The sequence below is a fragment of the Stomoxys calcitrans genome, chromosome 3 (genome assembly GCF_963082655.1).
Source record: "Stomoxys calcitrans chromosome 3, idStoCalc2.1, whole genome shotgun sequence".
Taxonomy (NCBI): Eukaryota; Metazoa; Arthropoda; class Insecta; order Diptera; family Muscidae; genus Stomoxys; species Stomoxys calcitrans.
This window is the reverse complement of record NC_081554.1, coordinates 139,490,550-139,504,785: the sequence shown is the minus strand read 5'-3', so window position 1 is coordinate 139,504,785 and position 14,236 is coordinate 139,490,550. Positions and strand designations below refer to the sequence as shown.

The window sequence follows — 14,236 nt, the reverse complement described above, 5'->3', positions numbered from 1 at the left end:
TGGTACGCGAGTTTTTGCTCCGGTGTCCCGATCTGGACGTTGTTCCGACGGACGGACCAACCAGGTTCGGTAGGGGGTCAGCCTCCTACATCGATATCTGTTTGGCATCGCCCGGCGTTGCAGTGTCCGGTACGCGTGGTAGGATGATCGGCACTCTGGACTATGAGTCTGATCATAGGGCCTTGGAGATCCTTGTCTCCGGTGTTCGCCCGGATACGAGGGAGCCTGCTTTGGTCTATGACTACGCTAGGATGGACCGACACAGGTTCCACAGGGTTCTTGCCAACAATCTGGGTGAATGTTCTCTGCCGGTGGACCGAAATGTCACATGCGAGGAGATCGATGCGTGCATTGATTCCCTGAGTGGGGCACTTCGTGATGCCATGGAGTCCTCCACACCAAGGGTACGCCCTAGGCGTGGTGACTCTCGGAGACTTTCCCCGGAGGTTGTGGAACTGTTCCGGACGAAGAAAAGGCTTAGGCGCGCTCTTCATAGGACCACGGATCCTTTCCGGTACGACTTGTATAGGATGGAGATCCGGGATTTGGACCGTATCTTGCGTGATGAGATACGACGGTACGATGAGGAGCGCCAAGCTCGTCATCTGGCGAGTGTGAGGGTGGACGATAGGGTTTACTCTAAGGTTAGGGCCGCTGCCGGCATTAAGAAAAGGGTTCCGATCCCTGATCTTGTCCGGGCGGACGGGTCTGTCGTCTCGGATGACCGTCTCAAGGCGGACATACTGGCGGATCATGTCCAGGGTGACGTGTCGGAGATGGACGGGAGGGGACTTCCTATAGACGGGTTGGTCAGAGACGAGGTTTCGTCGCTGGTCGGCGGTGTCCCTCTGGTGGAATTTTCTGCAGCTCTGGCCGCTGATGGCTCCCCTGGAGGAGGCTCTGTGGACTGGCGCAGGGGCCGATTTGTTTCAGCCGACGCGGTGGGAGATGCCCTTCGGGCTAGGCGTAATCGTAGATCCTGCGGTTTGGACGGCGTTCCTGACATCGTCCTTAAGAGGACGGACAGGAGGGCCTGGGGTGTCATCGCGGTCCTATTTAATCATTGCCTTAATTTGGGTTATTTCCCGGCGTCTTGGAAGGAGGCCATTACGGTCCCCATCCTTAAGCCGGGGAAGGACCCATCCAGGGGTGATGCTTACAGACCGATCAGCTTGCTCCCTTCGTTGGGCAAGCTCTTTGAGTTTTTCATGCTTGAGGGCATCAGGGAAACTCTCGATGACAGGGCGATCCTGCCTGACTGCCAGTTCGGTTTCAGGCGGGGTCTCTCCACCTCTCATGCCCTGACTGTATTCGGGGACCATGTTTCTAGGGGGCTCAACCGGCGACACGTCACGATTGCCGTGAGCCTTGATTTCTCCAGGGCGTTTGATAGCGTATGGCATGATGCTATCATATACAAGATGAGGATCCTGGGTTTTGACACGAACCTCTGCCGATTGGTCAGAGATTTCCTTGGTGGCAGAACTTTCAGGATCCGGGTAGGCGAGACTTTGTCGGGTAGTAGAGACGTGCGAACCGGGGTACCCCAGGGGTCTCTCCTGGGCCCGATTTTGTACAACATCTTTGTGTCTGACATTCCGGAACCACCCGCTGGCGACCTGCTCCTTGCTTATGCCGATGACATTCTCATTGCGGCATCGGGACCAGACGCTGCGGTTGTGGATGCCAGAGTGAACCATTACTTGGAGGAGCTCTCTGTCTATTTTGACAGATGGAGGCTGAAGCTTAATGTTGACAAATGCGAGGGCATGATCTTCAAGGGTAAGAGGCGGAACTTGTACCCCCGTTCACGGGCGTACGAACCCGCTCTTGCCATTGGAGGTCAGGCCATCGCCACTCGCGACAGCATTAAGTATCTAGGCGTTGTCTTCCAGGAAAGGTTCACCTTTGTTAGACACATTGATTATCTGCTCAACAAGGTCAAAGGGGTCTTCTTCTCCTACCTGAGGGTCTTTAGAACCTCAGGGGGTCTCAGTAGGCGTGTGAAGCTGCTGATCTATAAACAGATCATCAGGCCTATCACCGCGTACGCCTTTCCGGTATGGTTCGACATCACGTCCAACCAAATGGAAAGGTTGAGGATCTGGGAGAGGAGGATCCTCGTCTCTTGTCTGGGCCTCAGACCTGCTATGGGCCCTGATGGGGTGATGCGACGGCCATCCTGTGAGATGGTCTACTCCATGGCAGGTCTTGAGAGGATCGATGTGTTCCTTGTCAGGTGCGCGTTGGGTTTCTTGGAGAAGGCGTCCACTGTGGACAATGGTTTGGTGAGGGGATGTCTTCAGGGCGGCATAAGTCCTGGACGTTTGTTGGAAGTGCCACACCGGCCGCCGGTGTGCCTTGCGGATTTGGAGGAACAGGGCCTGCTTTCTAGGGATGGCAGACTCCTGTTCTATAATAGGAGGTTCGGATCCACCGGAATTGAGGACCTGGTCTACAACACTGCCCAGTAGGCAGTCTTCTGCGGGGGCATTGGGCTCCTAAATGTGTATATAGTATATAATATTTAGTCTATAAGTGTCATTATTTTATCTTAGTTTATAAGTATTATTGGATATTAACTTTCCTTCCAGGTACTATGGTTAAAAGAATAAAGTAATAGTTATGTGCTATGGCTGCGCCTCTGCACCTCTTTCGAATAGAGAATATATTTAGATAAGTAATAATATTTTACGCTAAATTTATACGTATATAGACAACATAACTTTAAGAATGTTCCTAATTGTCCTAACGATAAGTGTTTTGAAAATTAATAAATCAGCCAAAGGCGTCTAAAGGTTGAAACCATATTTTCAACCAATCAGCGTACACCAGTAGTGAGTGTATATTTACAAAGTGTTAAAGTGTGTTTAAAAAGAAAAATATAAGTGAAATCATGTCTGACGCCGCCGTTGTTGAAGCCACCGCATCTCCAGTCGCCGCTGTTGAGAAAAAGGCACCTAAGAAAGCCGCTGCCAAGGCAAAGAAACCCTCTGCTGCCCCAAGCCATCCACCAACCCAACAAATGGTCGATGCTGCCATCAAAACATTGAAAGAACGTGGTGGTTCCTCATTGCCTGCCATCAAGAAATACTTGGCCAGCACATACAAAGTTGATGCTGTAAAATTGGCCCCATTCATCAAGAAGTACTTGAAGAGCGCTGTTGCTAGTGGAAAATTGATCCAAACTAAAGGTAAGGGTGCCTCCGGTTCATTCAAATTGTCCCCATCTGCCTCGAAGGAACCTAAAGCAAAGAGCGCTGAAAAGAAGAAGAAGGTCCCAGCCGGTGATAAGAAAAAGAAGGCAGCAGCACCCAAAAAGGCAGCCGGTGAAAAGAAAGCCGCTGCAAAGAAGCCTTCCGCTGCTAAAAAGACCGCCGAGAAGAAGAAGACCGAAAAGGCCAAGGCTAAAACTGCCAAAAAGACAGGTACAGTTAAAGCTAAACCCGCAAAAACAGCCGCCAAAGCATCAGCCACTAAACCAAAGGCACCCAAGGCAAAAACCACCGCTGCCAAGCCCAAAAAGGCTGCCGCAGCAAAGAAGCCAGCTGCCAAGAAGACCGCCGCTAAGAAGTAATTTTTCCATGCAAAATTACTTATCATGTCAAAATGATTATTTTCGATATTCGAAAGCAGTATATCTAACAGCCCTTTTCAGGGCTACAAAAAAATTTTTAAAAAGAGACCAAATTTAACTCAAACAATTTTTTAATTACCTAATAAATACTATGTTAATTTTAAGGGAAAAGCTAATCACAGCCCTTTTCGTAGCTGTAAAACATCTGTTGAAATCTTTTAATACCATTGTTACCTAATATGGGAATACATTACCCTTTAAGGAAATTTAAGTAATCACATGTTAAATGGGATTTTTTCCGCAACTGGATTAACTGTTTCACTTAGGGTCATAAACCAAAGCAATTACTAAGAATTATGAAAATCACTTAATGTTAAAGAAAATCTCATTTAGCATACCTAACCAATAAGAGAGTGGCGTACAATATTCCCTTCAAAAATCGCACTTAGCATACCTATTTCATTCTTTACGAGCATACCTACCCATAGATCTCGCGTACAAACGCATAAGTCCACATATACATCTCTACACCATTTCACGCTAACATACTAGTATACATCCCTAAAAAATTTAGTATCAACACACACGCTCACATATACTCGAACATCAATACAACGTTGCATACCGAGTGTTTGAGCATAAGAGCAATATGTGTTGATCATATTACTGTAGATGTAGATGGTGCTAAGCAAGGAGGGCAATATTAGAGTATGGGTAGTATACATATTTTATTTTAAAAAAGTAATAAGGGCAATGTGAGGGTGAGTGGTAGATATATTTTTTCTTTAAATTTGTAAATATAAATTAATTTTAGTTGAATAACGAATTAAGTCTCTTTTTTAATTTATTTTGTGGCCCTGAAAAGGGCCTTTGATGTTGTAGGGAAAATATTGTACGACGAAATAAGTATGCCATTTACTTGGAGCTGGTGTACTTAGTAACGGCTTTGGTACCTTCACTGACAGCGTGCTTAGCCAACTCACCGGGCAATAATAGACGGACGGCAGTTTGGATTTCCCGACTGGTGATGGTGGAACGCTTGTTGTAGTGAGCCAAACGGGAGGCTTCGGCGGCGATACGTTCAAAGATATCGTTGACGAAACTGTTCATGATGCTCATGGCCTTTGAGGAGATACCAGTATCGGGATGGACTTGCTTCAACACTTTGTAAATGTAGATAGCATAACTCTCCTTACGCTTGGTGCGTCTCTTGGTCTTGTCACCCTTAGTGATGTTCTTTTGGGCTTTGCCGGCCTTCTTTGCTGCTTTACCACTGGCTTTTGGAGGCATTTTCACTTGGTTTTTTTTTTAAGTCACACAAACACTTTTAACACTGTTCACGATTTTGTGTGTTTGATGGCTTACTCGGAATATTTAAACCATTTCATGCACAAGATATTCAGGTAGACGAAAACAGTCGCTATGTTTACGAAAACAACCCTCTAAAATTAGCTACACGTTGGATCCGAAAGTATAAATACTGCAGTTCATGCTGCGAACTAATATCATTTGTGTTTCAGTGCTAAGTGAAGTGAATTAAAAAAAAAAATAACTAAAAATGTCTGGTCGTGGTAAAGGTGGCAAAGTTAAGGGAAAGGCAAAGTCCCGTTCCAACCGTGCTGGTCTTCAATTCCCCGTCGGTCGTATCCATCGTTTGTTGCGCAAAGGCAACTATGCTGAACGTGTTGGTGCCGGAGCTCCAGTTTACTTGGCTGCTGTCATGGAGTATTTGGCCGCTGAAGTTCTTGAATTGGCTGGCAACGCTGCTCGTGACAACAAGAAGACAAGAATTATCCCCCGTCACTTGCAATTGGCTATCCGTAATGACGAAGAATTGAACAAATTGCTGTCCGGTGTCACCATTGCTCAAGGTGGTGTATTGCCAAACATCCAAGCTGTTCTCTTGCCCAAGAAGACCGAAAAGAAGGCTTAAATTATCTACGAGCATCAAAGAAAAAATGTAAATACAGGCCATCGTATAAATCAACAACAATCCGTCCTTTTCAGGACGACAAAAATTTTTTTAAAAGAGAAAAAACTATATCAAACCTTATTTTATCAAGAAAATTTACTTAAAAAATAGTTTTAAATAATAAATAAAATTTTAATTGTAGTTAAATTTAAAAAATATTTTTTGGTCGATTTTTTTTTTCAGTGGATTTGGTAATTTGCTAGCAATTTCGTTATTCGAAATTTCCTTAAACAATCCTGTTTTAGGCGTAAATACAAAAAAATCTGCCATCTATTGTTTATAGGTAAACATTTTCAAATATGTTTACATCTTATCGACTATTGCAGGTCTTTTAATATACATGTCATAATTATCAGTTATCAATTATCATGCATCAACATTTCGCCTATTTGCATACATTAACATAATAAGAATTTAGTTTTATCGACCCTACTCAAGATTATCGGCATTTAATAGGATCAATGTTACCATTAGGGTACTGTAAAAACTATTTATTTTACATTTGAATATCACATGGTAATCATTGTTCATTTTCTGATGCTGAAAAAAATTGGCATATGTAATAACAAAACATCGAAACGAAGTATCTACGATCGTCCCTCTTCGTACATTTGTGACAAAGTTAGCAGCTCCAAGCAAAGGAAACATTTAATGGTAGTATATGCGTGCATTTTGGTATCTGTGTGTATGTATGCTTTTTAGTGTTGTATACCATCGTTTCATCGTATTGTTCTAATGGCGTCGGTTTTAGTTTCGTCATGTATGTATGTATATTATAGAAGCTACATTTTGGCCGACGGCAAATTGAAAAATGGTAATATTTATTTTCAAATAAATTTTATGTATTTTTTTTTAGTAAAAATTTATAACAAGATATATCTCTTTTTAAATATGTTTTGTGGTCCTGAAAAGGACCGATTGTTTTAGTTTTAAAGTTCTTAAAATTTTCTCCAAAATAGCGTCAAGATAATGTTTAACCGCCGAAACCGTACAAAGTGCGGCCTTGTCTCTTCAAAGCGTAGACGACATCCATAGCGGTGACGGTTTTACGCTTAGCGTGTTCAGTGTAGGTGACAGCATCACGAATAACGTTTTCCAAAAACACCTTCAGGACACCACGGGTTTCTTCGTAAATCAATCCAGAGATACGCTTTACACCGCCACGACGAGCCAAACGTCTGATTGCAGGCTTGGTGATACCTTGGATGTTATCACGCAACACTTTACGATGACGTTTAGCGCCACCTTTTCCCAAGCCTTTGCCACCTTTACCACGACCAGTCATTTTTTCACTTTTTAAATTAAATTCACTTCACAAGTTATGCACAAGAACTAATACTTACCATGGATTCATGGATTCATATTTATTTTCCAATTCACTTAAAATTATTTTACATTTCCATTGTAGTCCTATATACATATAATACTCAACATGCTTGTTCTACATTTCTCTGAGTCTATAATAATTCCAAATAAATTCTAGCAAGGCCAGCCCAGCCGATTTACCATAAGTATCTATTCCCGAATGCACGGATACATTAAATCCTCCCCGAAAAAATGGAAAAACAGGGAATGTAAAACCTACTATATAAAACCTAAGCTAAACTATCACTAACTAAATCTAATAAAACCAAAACGAATAAAAGAAAGAAAGAAATGCGTCCATCGCAATAAAAGCAAAATAAAATAAAATAAAATGAACAAAATCATAAAGCTATATACATCTCCACAACTATCTACACTATTTACAATCAGACCACAGGCACCCACTGTGCCGTGGCGTATACCATATCATCCATGCCATATTGGCGGAATCTCCTGTGGTAGAAAAGGGTACGTCCCTCCGAGTCGTACACCAAGCCATCATCGTTAAGATGCAAAAGGCACATGGGAGAAAGGTGGCCACCCATCTCCCTCACGCGTAGGTAGTCCCCCCTGGACGTTTGGCACCGTTGTACCATGGGGTTCCAATGTGAAATGGCCCTCTCAAGATGTTCAATGCCCAAACGGACCATAAAGGCATCTATACGACACATCCGAGACTCCTCGTAGATTTTCCGGCAGGAGGGCCCAATCCAGTACCCTTGCTCCGATCTCCTTCCTCTCAGTCCGAGACATTGGACTAACATTTTTCTCTCGAGCACCCTCAATCTCTCCATCTGGTGCGAGGACACCGTGTACCAAATCGGGAAGGCATATGCAACCGTCGGTCTCACCACCTGCTTATAAATCGCCAGTTTGACCCTCTGGCTCAATCCTCTTCTACGGGCCAACATCGTACGGAAGGCGTGGTACGCCGCCCTTCCCTTTCCGATCGCCTCATCAATGTGTCTGATAAACGACATATCCTCTTCATACACAACACCCAGGTACTTCAGGGTATTGGAGTTTTGTATAACCGTGTCGCCGATCCTTATACTGGGGATATAGCCCCTGGCGTTCCGGTAGAGGTTCCTGCTCCTGCCCTTGAAAATGATGGTCTTGCATTTGTCCACATTGAGATTAAGTTTCCACTGCCGGAAGTATTCCTCCAGTCTAGCGAGATATCGCGTCAGGTTTCTTTCCGCAATACTGGCCCGAGGGTGCGTGGCAGCCACCAAGATGTCATCGGCATACGTGATAATGAGGCAGTCCCTCTCAGGCCTCGGTATGTCCGATAGGTATATATTATAAAGTACAGGTCCAAGCACCGATCCCTGTGGTACTCCTGATCTGGTCCTATGTGTGGAGGACACTGTGTCTCCAACAGACACTGAAAAGCTCCGACCTTTGAGGTAGTCCCCAATGAGTCTCGTGAGATGGGGGTCGAAATCATGGAATGTATCCATTTTCTGCGTGATACCGTCTTGCCAGACGGTATCGAACGCCTTCTCAAAATCGAGGCTGACCGCGATTGTCGGACTCCTAGCCTGGAATCCCCTCGCTATCCTGTCTGACAAGGTCATCAACGCGTGCGTCGTGGTCGTCTCCTTGCGGAAGCCGAATTGGAAATCACCCAGTGTCCCTGAGTCCTCCAGATGATCGTTCACCCTATGATTGATCACAACCTCAAATGCCTTTCCAAGGCTGGAAAGGAGTGATATGGGCCTGTATGAAGACGGATCGCTTGGTTCCTTACCCTTCTTCAGGATGGGTATCACCTTCGATTTCTTCCACGCTACGGGAAAATACCCCAAATTCAGGCAGTGGTTGAAAATCGCTGCCATATAGGCCCAGGCCCGCTGGTCCAGCCTCCTAAGAACGAAATTCGGAATGCCGTCTTCCCCACAGCTCTTCTTATTATTGAGTCGGCGTAGGATAGAGCCGACCTCCGAGGGTCTCACTAGTGCCACAGGGGGGGGTGAGGATCCCTCCATCATTATTCCATCAGCCGTGCAATCCTGGCCAAATATGATCATCGGTGTCCGTTCTACCACATTCGTGTCAGGCATGGGACCATCGCACTGGGCCAGTGCAAATGTCGATGCCAGCAGGTCTGCCTTTGCCCTCGTCGAGGTTACCCTTTCGTTGTTGGGAGTTGCCAGATCAGCCATTTCACCTCCTACCTTCCTGGCTGTGTATCGCTTCACTTTTCGAAACATGTCGTTTCCGGGAGTGATCCCCTCCAGTGTCCTAATGAAATTGTCGTCCTCAAATAAACGAATCCGTTGTTGTATTATTTTATCCAGGTTCTTCATGATGGCCCGTACTTCATTTGCATCGCGTGTGTCATGCAGCCTGTGCAATCTCCTGCGGAGGGTCCTTTTCTGGGAGATAAGTGCCAGAATATCCGGAGGAAGTTGTGTCAGACAATTCCCCCTGGGCCTTACTTTCGGAATTGCCTTCTCCATTGCATGTGCCAGGCCCCCAGCAAGAGCCCCTACTGCCATATCAATCTCCGATGTGTCGGCGTTCCAATATATAGGTGGTGCACACCCTTGAAGCCTCTCTGCCAGTTCATCGTTCAGGACACCGGTCCGCATCCTCTTGTAGTCGTATATTACTCTTGGAGTAACCTCCTCAATGCTGTCAACCGAGACAGAAATCTCCACCGCCCTATGGTCCGATTCATAGTCTAGCGTCCGTAGACCGTGCACCGTCTGTCTACCATTAGGTCCGTCAGTCAGTCTTAATCCCGTCGTAGTCATTATAACGTCTATAAAAGACCGACTCCTCCCCTGTATCCTCGTTGGTCCATCGGTTGGTCTCATCACGACCGTTGGGCTCATATCAAGCCATTCCTTTAATCTCCTCCCGGAAGTGTTAACAGTAGAATCCCCCCAAACGCGATGCCTCGCATTGAGGTCCGCTCCAATTATAGCCTCTTCTGTCCCAATAACCCTCTCCAAAGCGTCCAGATCAGACACACCCAGGGTATCCTGGGGTCTAAGATACAAAGATACCAGAAGTATCCTGCCCATATCAGGCCTATTTATCGCAACAACAGTACCCTCCATTCTCCCAAGGCTTGCATCAACCCTTTCACCACGGACATTTCCCCTCAAACAGATCGCCGTCCCACCACCAGCACCACTAGTCCGGTCCTGTCTATGAATCGAGTACCCCTTCAAAACAAAATTATGACGCGCCGACAAGCAGTGCTCCGCCAGCATCAAAACGTCCGGTTTATGCTCCTCCACGAAAAGTTGTAAGTAGTGTCTCTTGTGTCGAGATACTACCGAGTGTAAATTCACAAAAATGCATTTAATTCCCATCAGGAGCCATGCTCAAACCAAGGCCGAACAGCGCCTGCCTTTTCTCAGCATCAGAGTTCAGTCCCCTGAAGGTCTCAGCGAACCCAGCAATCTTGGCCATGTATACATGGAAGTCCTGTCCGAACAGCCGTCTACACTCCGCATTGAAGAAGCCCATTGCCTGAGCCGCCCTCTGCGCCGTCTCATTCCTCATTCCAACTGGGGTGATCGTTGGAGAATTCACATGCCTGGCAACGTTGGCATAAGAGCCCGCGGTCATCCTTGGTGGTGGTGGCGCCGGAGCCAGCACCTGGGCCCTCTTTGGAGGCGCCATGGTCACTTTCCTCTCTTGCATGCGCTGGAGTACTTCCAGGCGCTTCGGGCAATTCTTGTCGCTGGCCATGTGTCCGCTAGCCTTACAATTAGCGCAATATAGAGGGGCAACAGCCGCCCTGACAATCTCCCCTGTAGCCGGATCCTTGGATAAGGTCCCTTCTCCCCCGGCCTCGGCCGATGGCACACTGCACTCTCCTGGTCCGTGTGGAGATGCGCATCGCACGCATCTGTGCTCCATGCTGCAATTGGCCGCAACGTGCCCGAACCTCTGGCAGTTATGGCATTGGGTAACCCCTCCTGCTTTGTTCTTCACCATGTCTATTCTGCAGCCCAGTATGTATCTTTGCCTACGGAAAGCCTTCACATCGGAATCCTGGCCTAATTGTACGATCCATCTGTCGTACATGAGTTTCTTTATGACCATATCGCAGATCTTGATGCCAGTCGCGTCCAGGAAGGCCTTTAAATCCTCTACATCATAGGTGCTAGACAAACCAGAAAGCATTATCGTATATGGCCTCATATTCCTCGGTGTGAAGGTGTAGAAGGACGTACCCTCTCCTATCAAATATTGCTTGACCCTAGCGTGATCTTCCAGTCTCACTAATTTAAGAACAATCATGTTCCTATTCTTTATATCAATATTAAAGAGATCATGTCCTAAAAGCCCCTTAAGACCTGACATGAATGTCTTAACATTTACCCCATAAACCTTCACTATAGGTGGGCTGACCTTACCTGATCCAACGGTCCTTCCCGCATCCGTGTTCGAGTCAGCGCCTCTGTTCCTGGTAGTGGTCCTCTGGTGATTCAAGGTTGTTGTTGTCATAGTTGTTGATGACTTTCCATTATTAGCTTGGGTCGTTTGTGGCTGCTTCTGTGTGGTCTTGCGAATAGCCCCTTTTGACATGTCTACAGTCGCCGGCGGTGCGACATCATCCTCTTCCATCAACGCTGCACCGAGGTTTTCGGCTACCTCGGTGGACCATTCGGTTATAGCCTTACTACCAGATGTAGCTATGGTAGTGCTGTCATAGTTGGTTGCTGTTGGCTGCAATTGGTGCATGGCAGCTTTAGTGGTGGTGCTGGCAGCAAGCCAGTTTGTCGTAAATGTACTACCAGATGTAGTGGTGGTAGTAATATCATTGTTGTTTCTTGCTGACTGCGATTGGTGTACAGTAGCCTCAGTAGTGATGTTAGCAGCAGCAACGAAACCAGATCGTGTGCCTTCAAGCTGTTCAATTTTACAGCGCAGCGTCTCCACAAGAGCACACTGTGCTTCCATTCTAGCAATCAAGTCCTGATTCCGCGCTTCAAGATTTCTATTCGCTGTCTCAAGCCTCTCAACGGCAAGTTGCAATTTCATGGCGTTATAGCTGGAATCGCCATCAGAACCATGGCCCTTCTTCCGCTTCCGCATTTTTGAATCTTCCTTGTCAGATTCAATTGACGATTTAGCCAAATCCATGGGGTGGCCGTTAAAATCAGTATTTTGCTGTCGCCGACAGTCGTTCTCATTGGGTCGTCGACCGCCAATGTCGTCATTGTGGTTGCCAGACATGTTATTGGCACTGCCTTCCAGTGTCACATTCGATAAATTGGCCGGAATATTTATCTCATAAGAGAAATTCTCGGCCGACACTTTAATCGTTTCCACCTTCTCCTCTATCTTAAAGCAATTGCTTTATCTCACTTCACTTGTTTAATTATTTACTGTTCACTGCACTTCACTTGGTGTTGTCACCACGGCTGCTCAGCCAATAATAATAATAATAATAATACTTACCATGCTGCGATACCTCATATTTATACAAAATCCGCTCTGAATTTACTACATACACATACGCTTCGATCTATCTTCGGGGTTGTTCGTATACACTTCGTGTGTACAGATACAAATGTTGAAGCATATACGCAGCACACACCCTTATTGGAAACTGTAGCCCGCCAAATTTTTTCTATAAATATCGGGAATCGCTCCGTAAGGCAACTATTACAGTGTTAACAGTGTTTGTGTGCATATCGTGAAGTGAACTAAAAACCTCTAGTGAAAAATGGCTCGTACTAAGCAAACTGCCCGTAAATCTACTGGTGGCAAAGCCCCTCGTAAGCAATTGGCTACCAAAGCTGCTCGTAAGAGCGCACCAGCCACCGGTGGTGTTAAGAAGCCACATCGTTTCCGCCCTGGTACCGTTGCTTTGCGTGAAATCCGTCGCTACCAGAAGAGTACTGAGTTGTTGATCCGCAAATTGCCTTTCCAACGTTTGGTTCGTGAAATTGCCCAAGATTTCAAGACTGACTTGCGTTTCCAGAGCTCTGCTGTCATGGCCTTGCAAGAAGCTAGCGAAGCCTACTTGGTCGGTCTCTTCGAAGATACCAACTTGTGTGCCATCCATGCCAAGCGTGTCACCATCATGCCCAAGGATATCCAATTGGCCAGACGTATTCGTGGAGAACGTGCTTAAATTATTGACATTTTAAAAGCCAACTTTTTTTTACAAAAACAATCGGTCCTTTTCAGGACCACAATATTTTTATAAAAAAGAGAAAAAAATTTATTCAAAACTTACACCTTTTTATTTTTATTAAAATAAATAAATATAGTCTTTTTTTGGGGATGGAAAAATACACTATTTATATTAAAAAAATTTTTTTCTTTTCTATGCGTTTTACTTTTGGTAATATTGGGTTTCAAAACATGGAGCGAAATCAAAAACTTTTTTTTAAAAAAAAATTATTTAATTTACTTTTTATGTTAAACTGAAAATTTTTATTTTCTATTAGCAACAGTATATTTGCTGTTATTCTTTTTGCAAAATTTGATTTTTCGTAGTAGCTACATAACAAGAATGAATGAAGATAAAAACAGGCAGGCCAATACATTCGAGAGAATTTTAACCTTAAATAGATAATTTAGATACATTGAATATAAATTTTTTCTGTATTTTTTATTATTTTTAAACAAATGATATTTTTTGCTATTCTAAAAACTGTTTTAAAAAGAATAAAATAGTATTTTAATATTTTAAATTATTAAAGGGAAATAGATTTCGTTCGGTATGCAACTGTTCTACATTTGCTTGCTTAGACAAGGGCATTTTTGAATTTGTGTTTAATTTCCAAAAAAAAATTATATATTTTTTTAAATTTGTGATTGCAACAATACATTGTTTAGAATTTACATTTTTAAATTTTTTATTTAGTTTCAAGTCCACTTTATATAGAAAAAAATATTTTATAATAAATGCAATAGAGCTCACCGCACATTTTGCATAGCCAACGACGTTGGTATAACATAGCATCGTAATATTTTAGACTTTTCGTAACAAACGTACACTTTTTACAAATTATGTAACATTTTAATAGAAATCTATCATTTCTATAATATTTTATGATAAAATTTTCCTAAAACATTTTTACATTAGAGCTTTCAAATTAATTTGCAGAAAAACTTTTATTCATGGAAAATACGCCAATATGGTGAATTCAACTGTCATAGACTACATAATAAAATCGATTATTTCACTATGAAAATCATCCAAATTTTCACTTTTTTTTACACTTCTTTCAAGAAAACATATCAAGATTCCATACTAAATTTTTATAAAAACCAATTTTCAATAAAAATTGGAAAATTTTTATAATTTAGTTACAATTTTATCATAACATTTTTATAAA

General features: G+C 44.0%; 3 protein-coding genes across 3 annotated transcripts; 2 read left to right on the top strand and 1 right to left on the bottom strand.

Annotated features, from left to right (window-relative positions):
• The first annotated feature begins 5,108 nt into the window (after positions 1-5,108).
• LOC131995870 (histone H2A) lies at positions 5,109-5,620 on the top strand. The gene has a single exon (XM_059365107.1). It carries the CDS (start codon positions 5,136-5,138, stop codon positions 5,508-5,510), a length of 375 nt encoding a protein of 124 aa, XP_059221090.1. The 5' UTR covers positions 5,109-5,135; the 3' UTR covers positions 5,511-5,620.
• A 4,034-nt stretch (positions 5,621-9,654) lies between these two features.
• On the bottom strand, positions 9,655-12,315 carry LOC131995847 (uncharacterized). Its single transcript, XM_059365044.1, has one exon. The coding sequence runs from the start codon at positions 12,117-12,119 to the stop codon at positions 10,233-10,235; it is 1,887 nt and encodes a 628-aa protein (XP_059221027.1). The 5' UTR covers positions 12,120-12,315; the 3' UTR covers positions 9,655-10,232.
• Positions 12,316-12,612: 297 nt separating this feature from the next.
• LOC131995636 (histone H3-like) lies at positions 12,613-13,011 on the top strand (the record flags this gene model as incomplete). The annotated part of the gene is made up of 1 exon (XM_059364427.1): positions 12,613-13,011. A coding segment is annotated over exon 1 (399 nt), but the record flags the coding sequence as incomplete, so codon positions are not given.
• Positions 13,012-14,236: the final 1,225 nt, after the last annotated feature.

Coding starts and splice junctions, on each gene's coding strand:
- LOC131995870 (XM_059365107.1), top strand. CDS start 5,136: ATGTCTGGTCGTGGTAAAGGTGGCAAAGTTAAGGGAAAGGCAAAGTCC.
- LOC131995847 (XM_059365044.1), bottom strand. CDS start 12,119: ATGTCTGGCAACCACAATGACGACATTGGCGGTCGACGACCCAATGAG.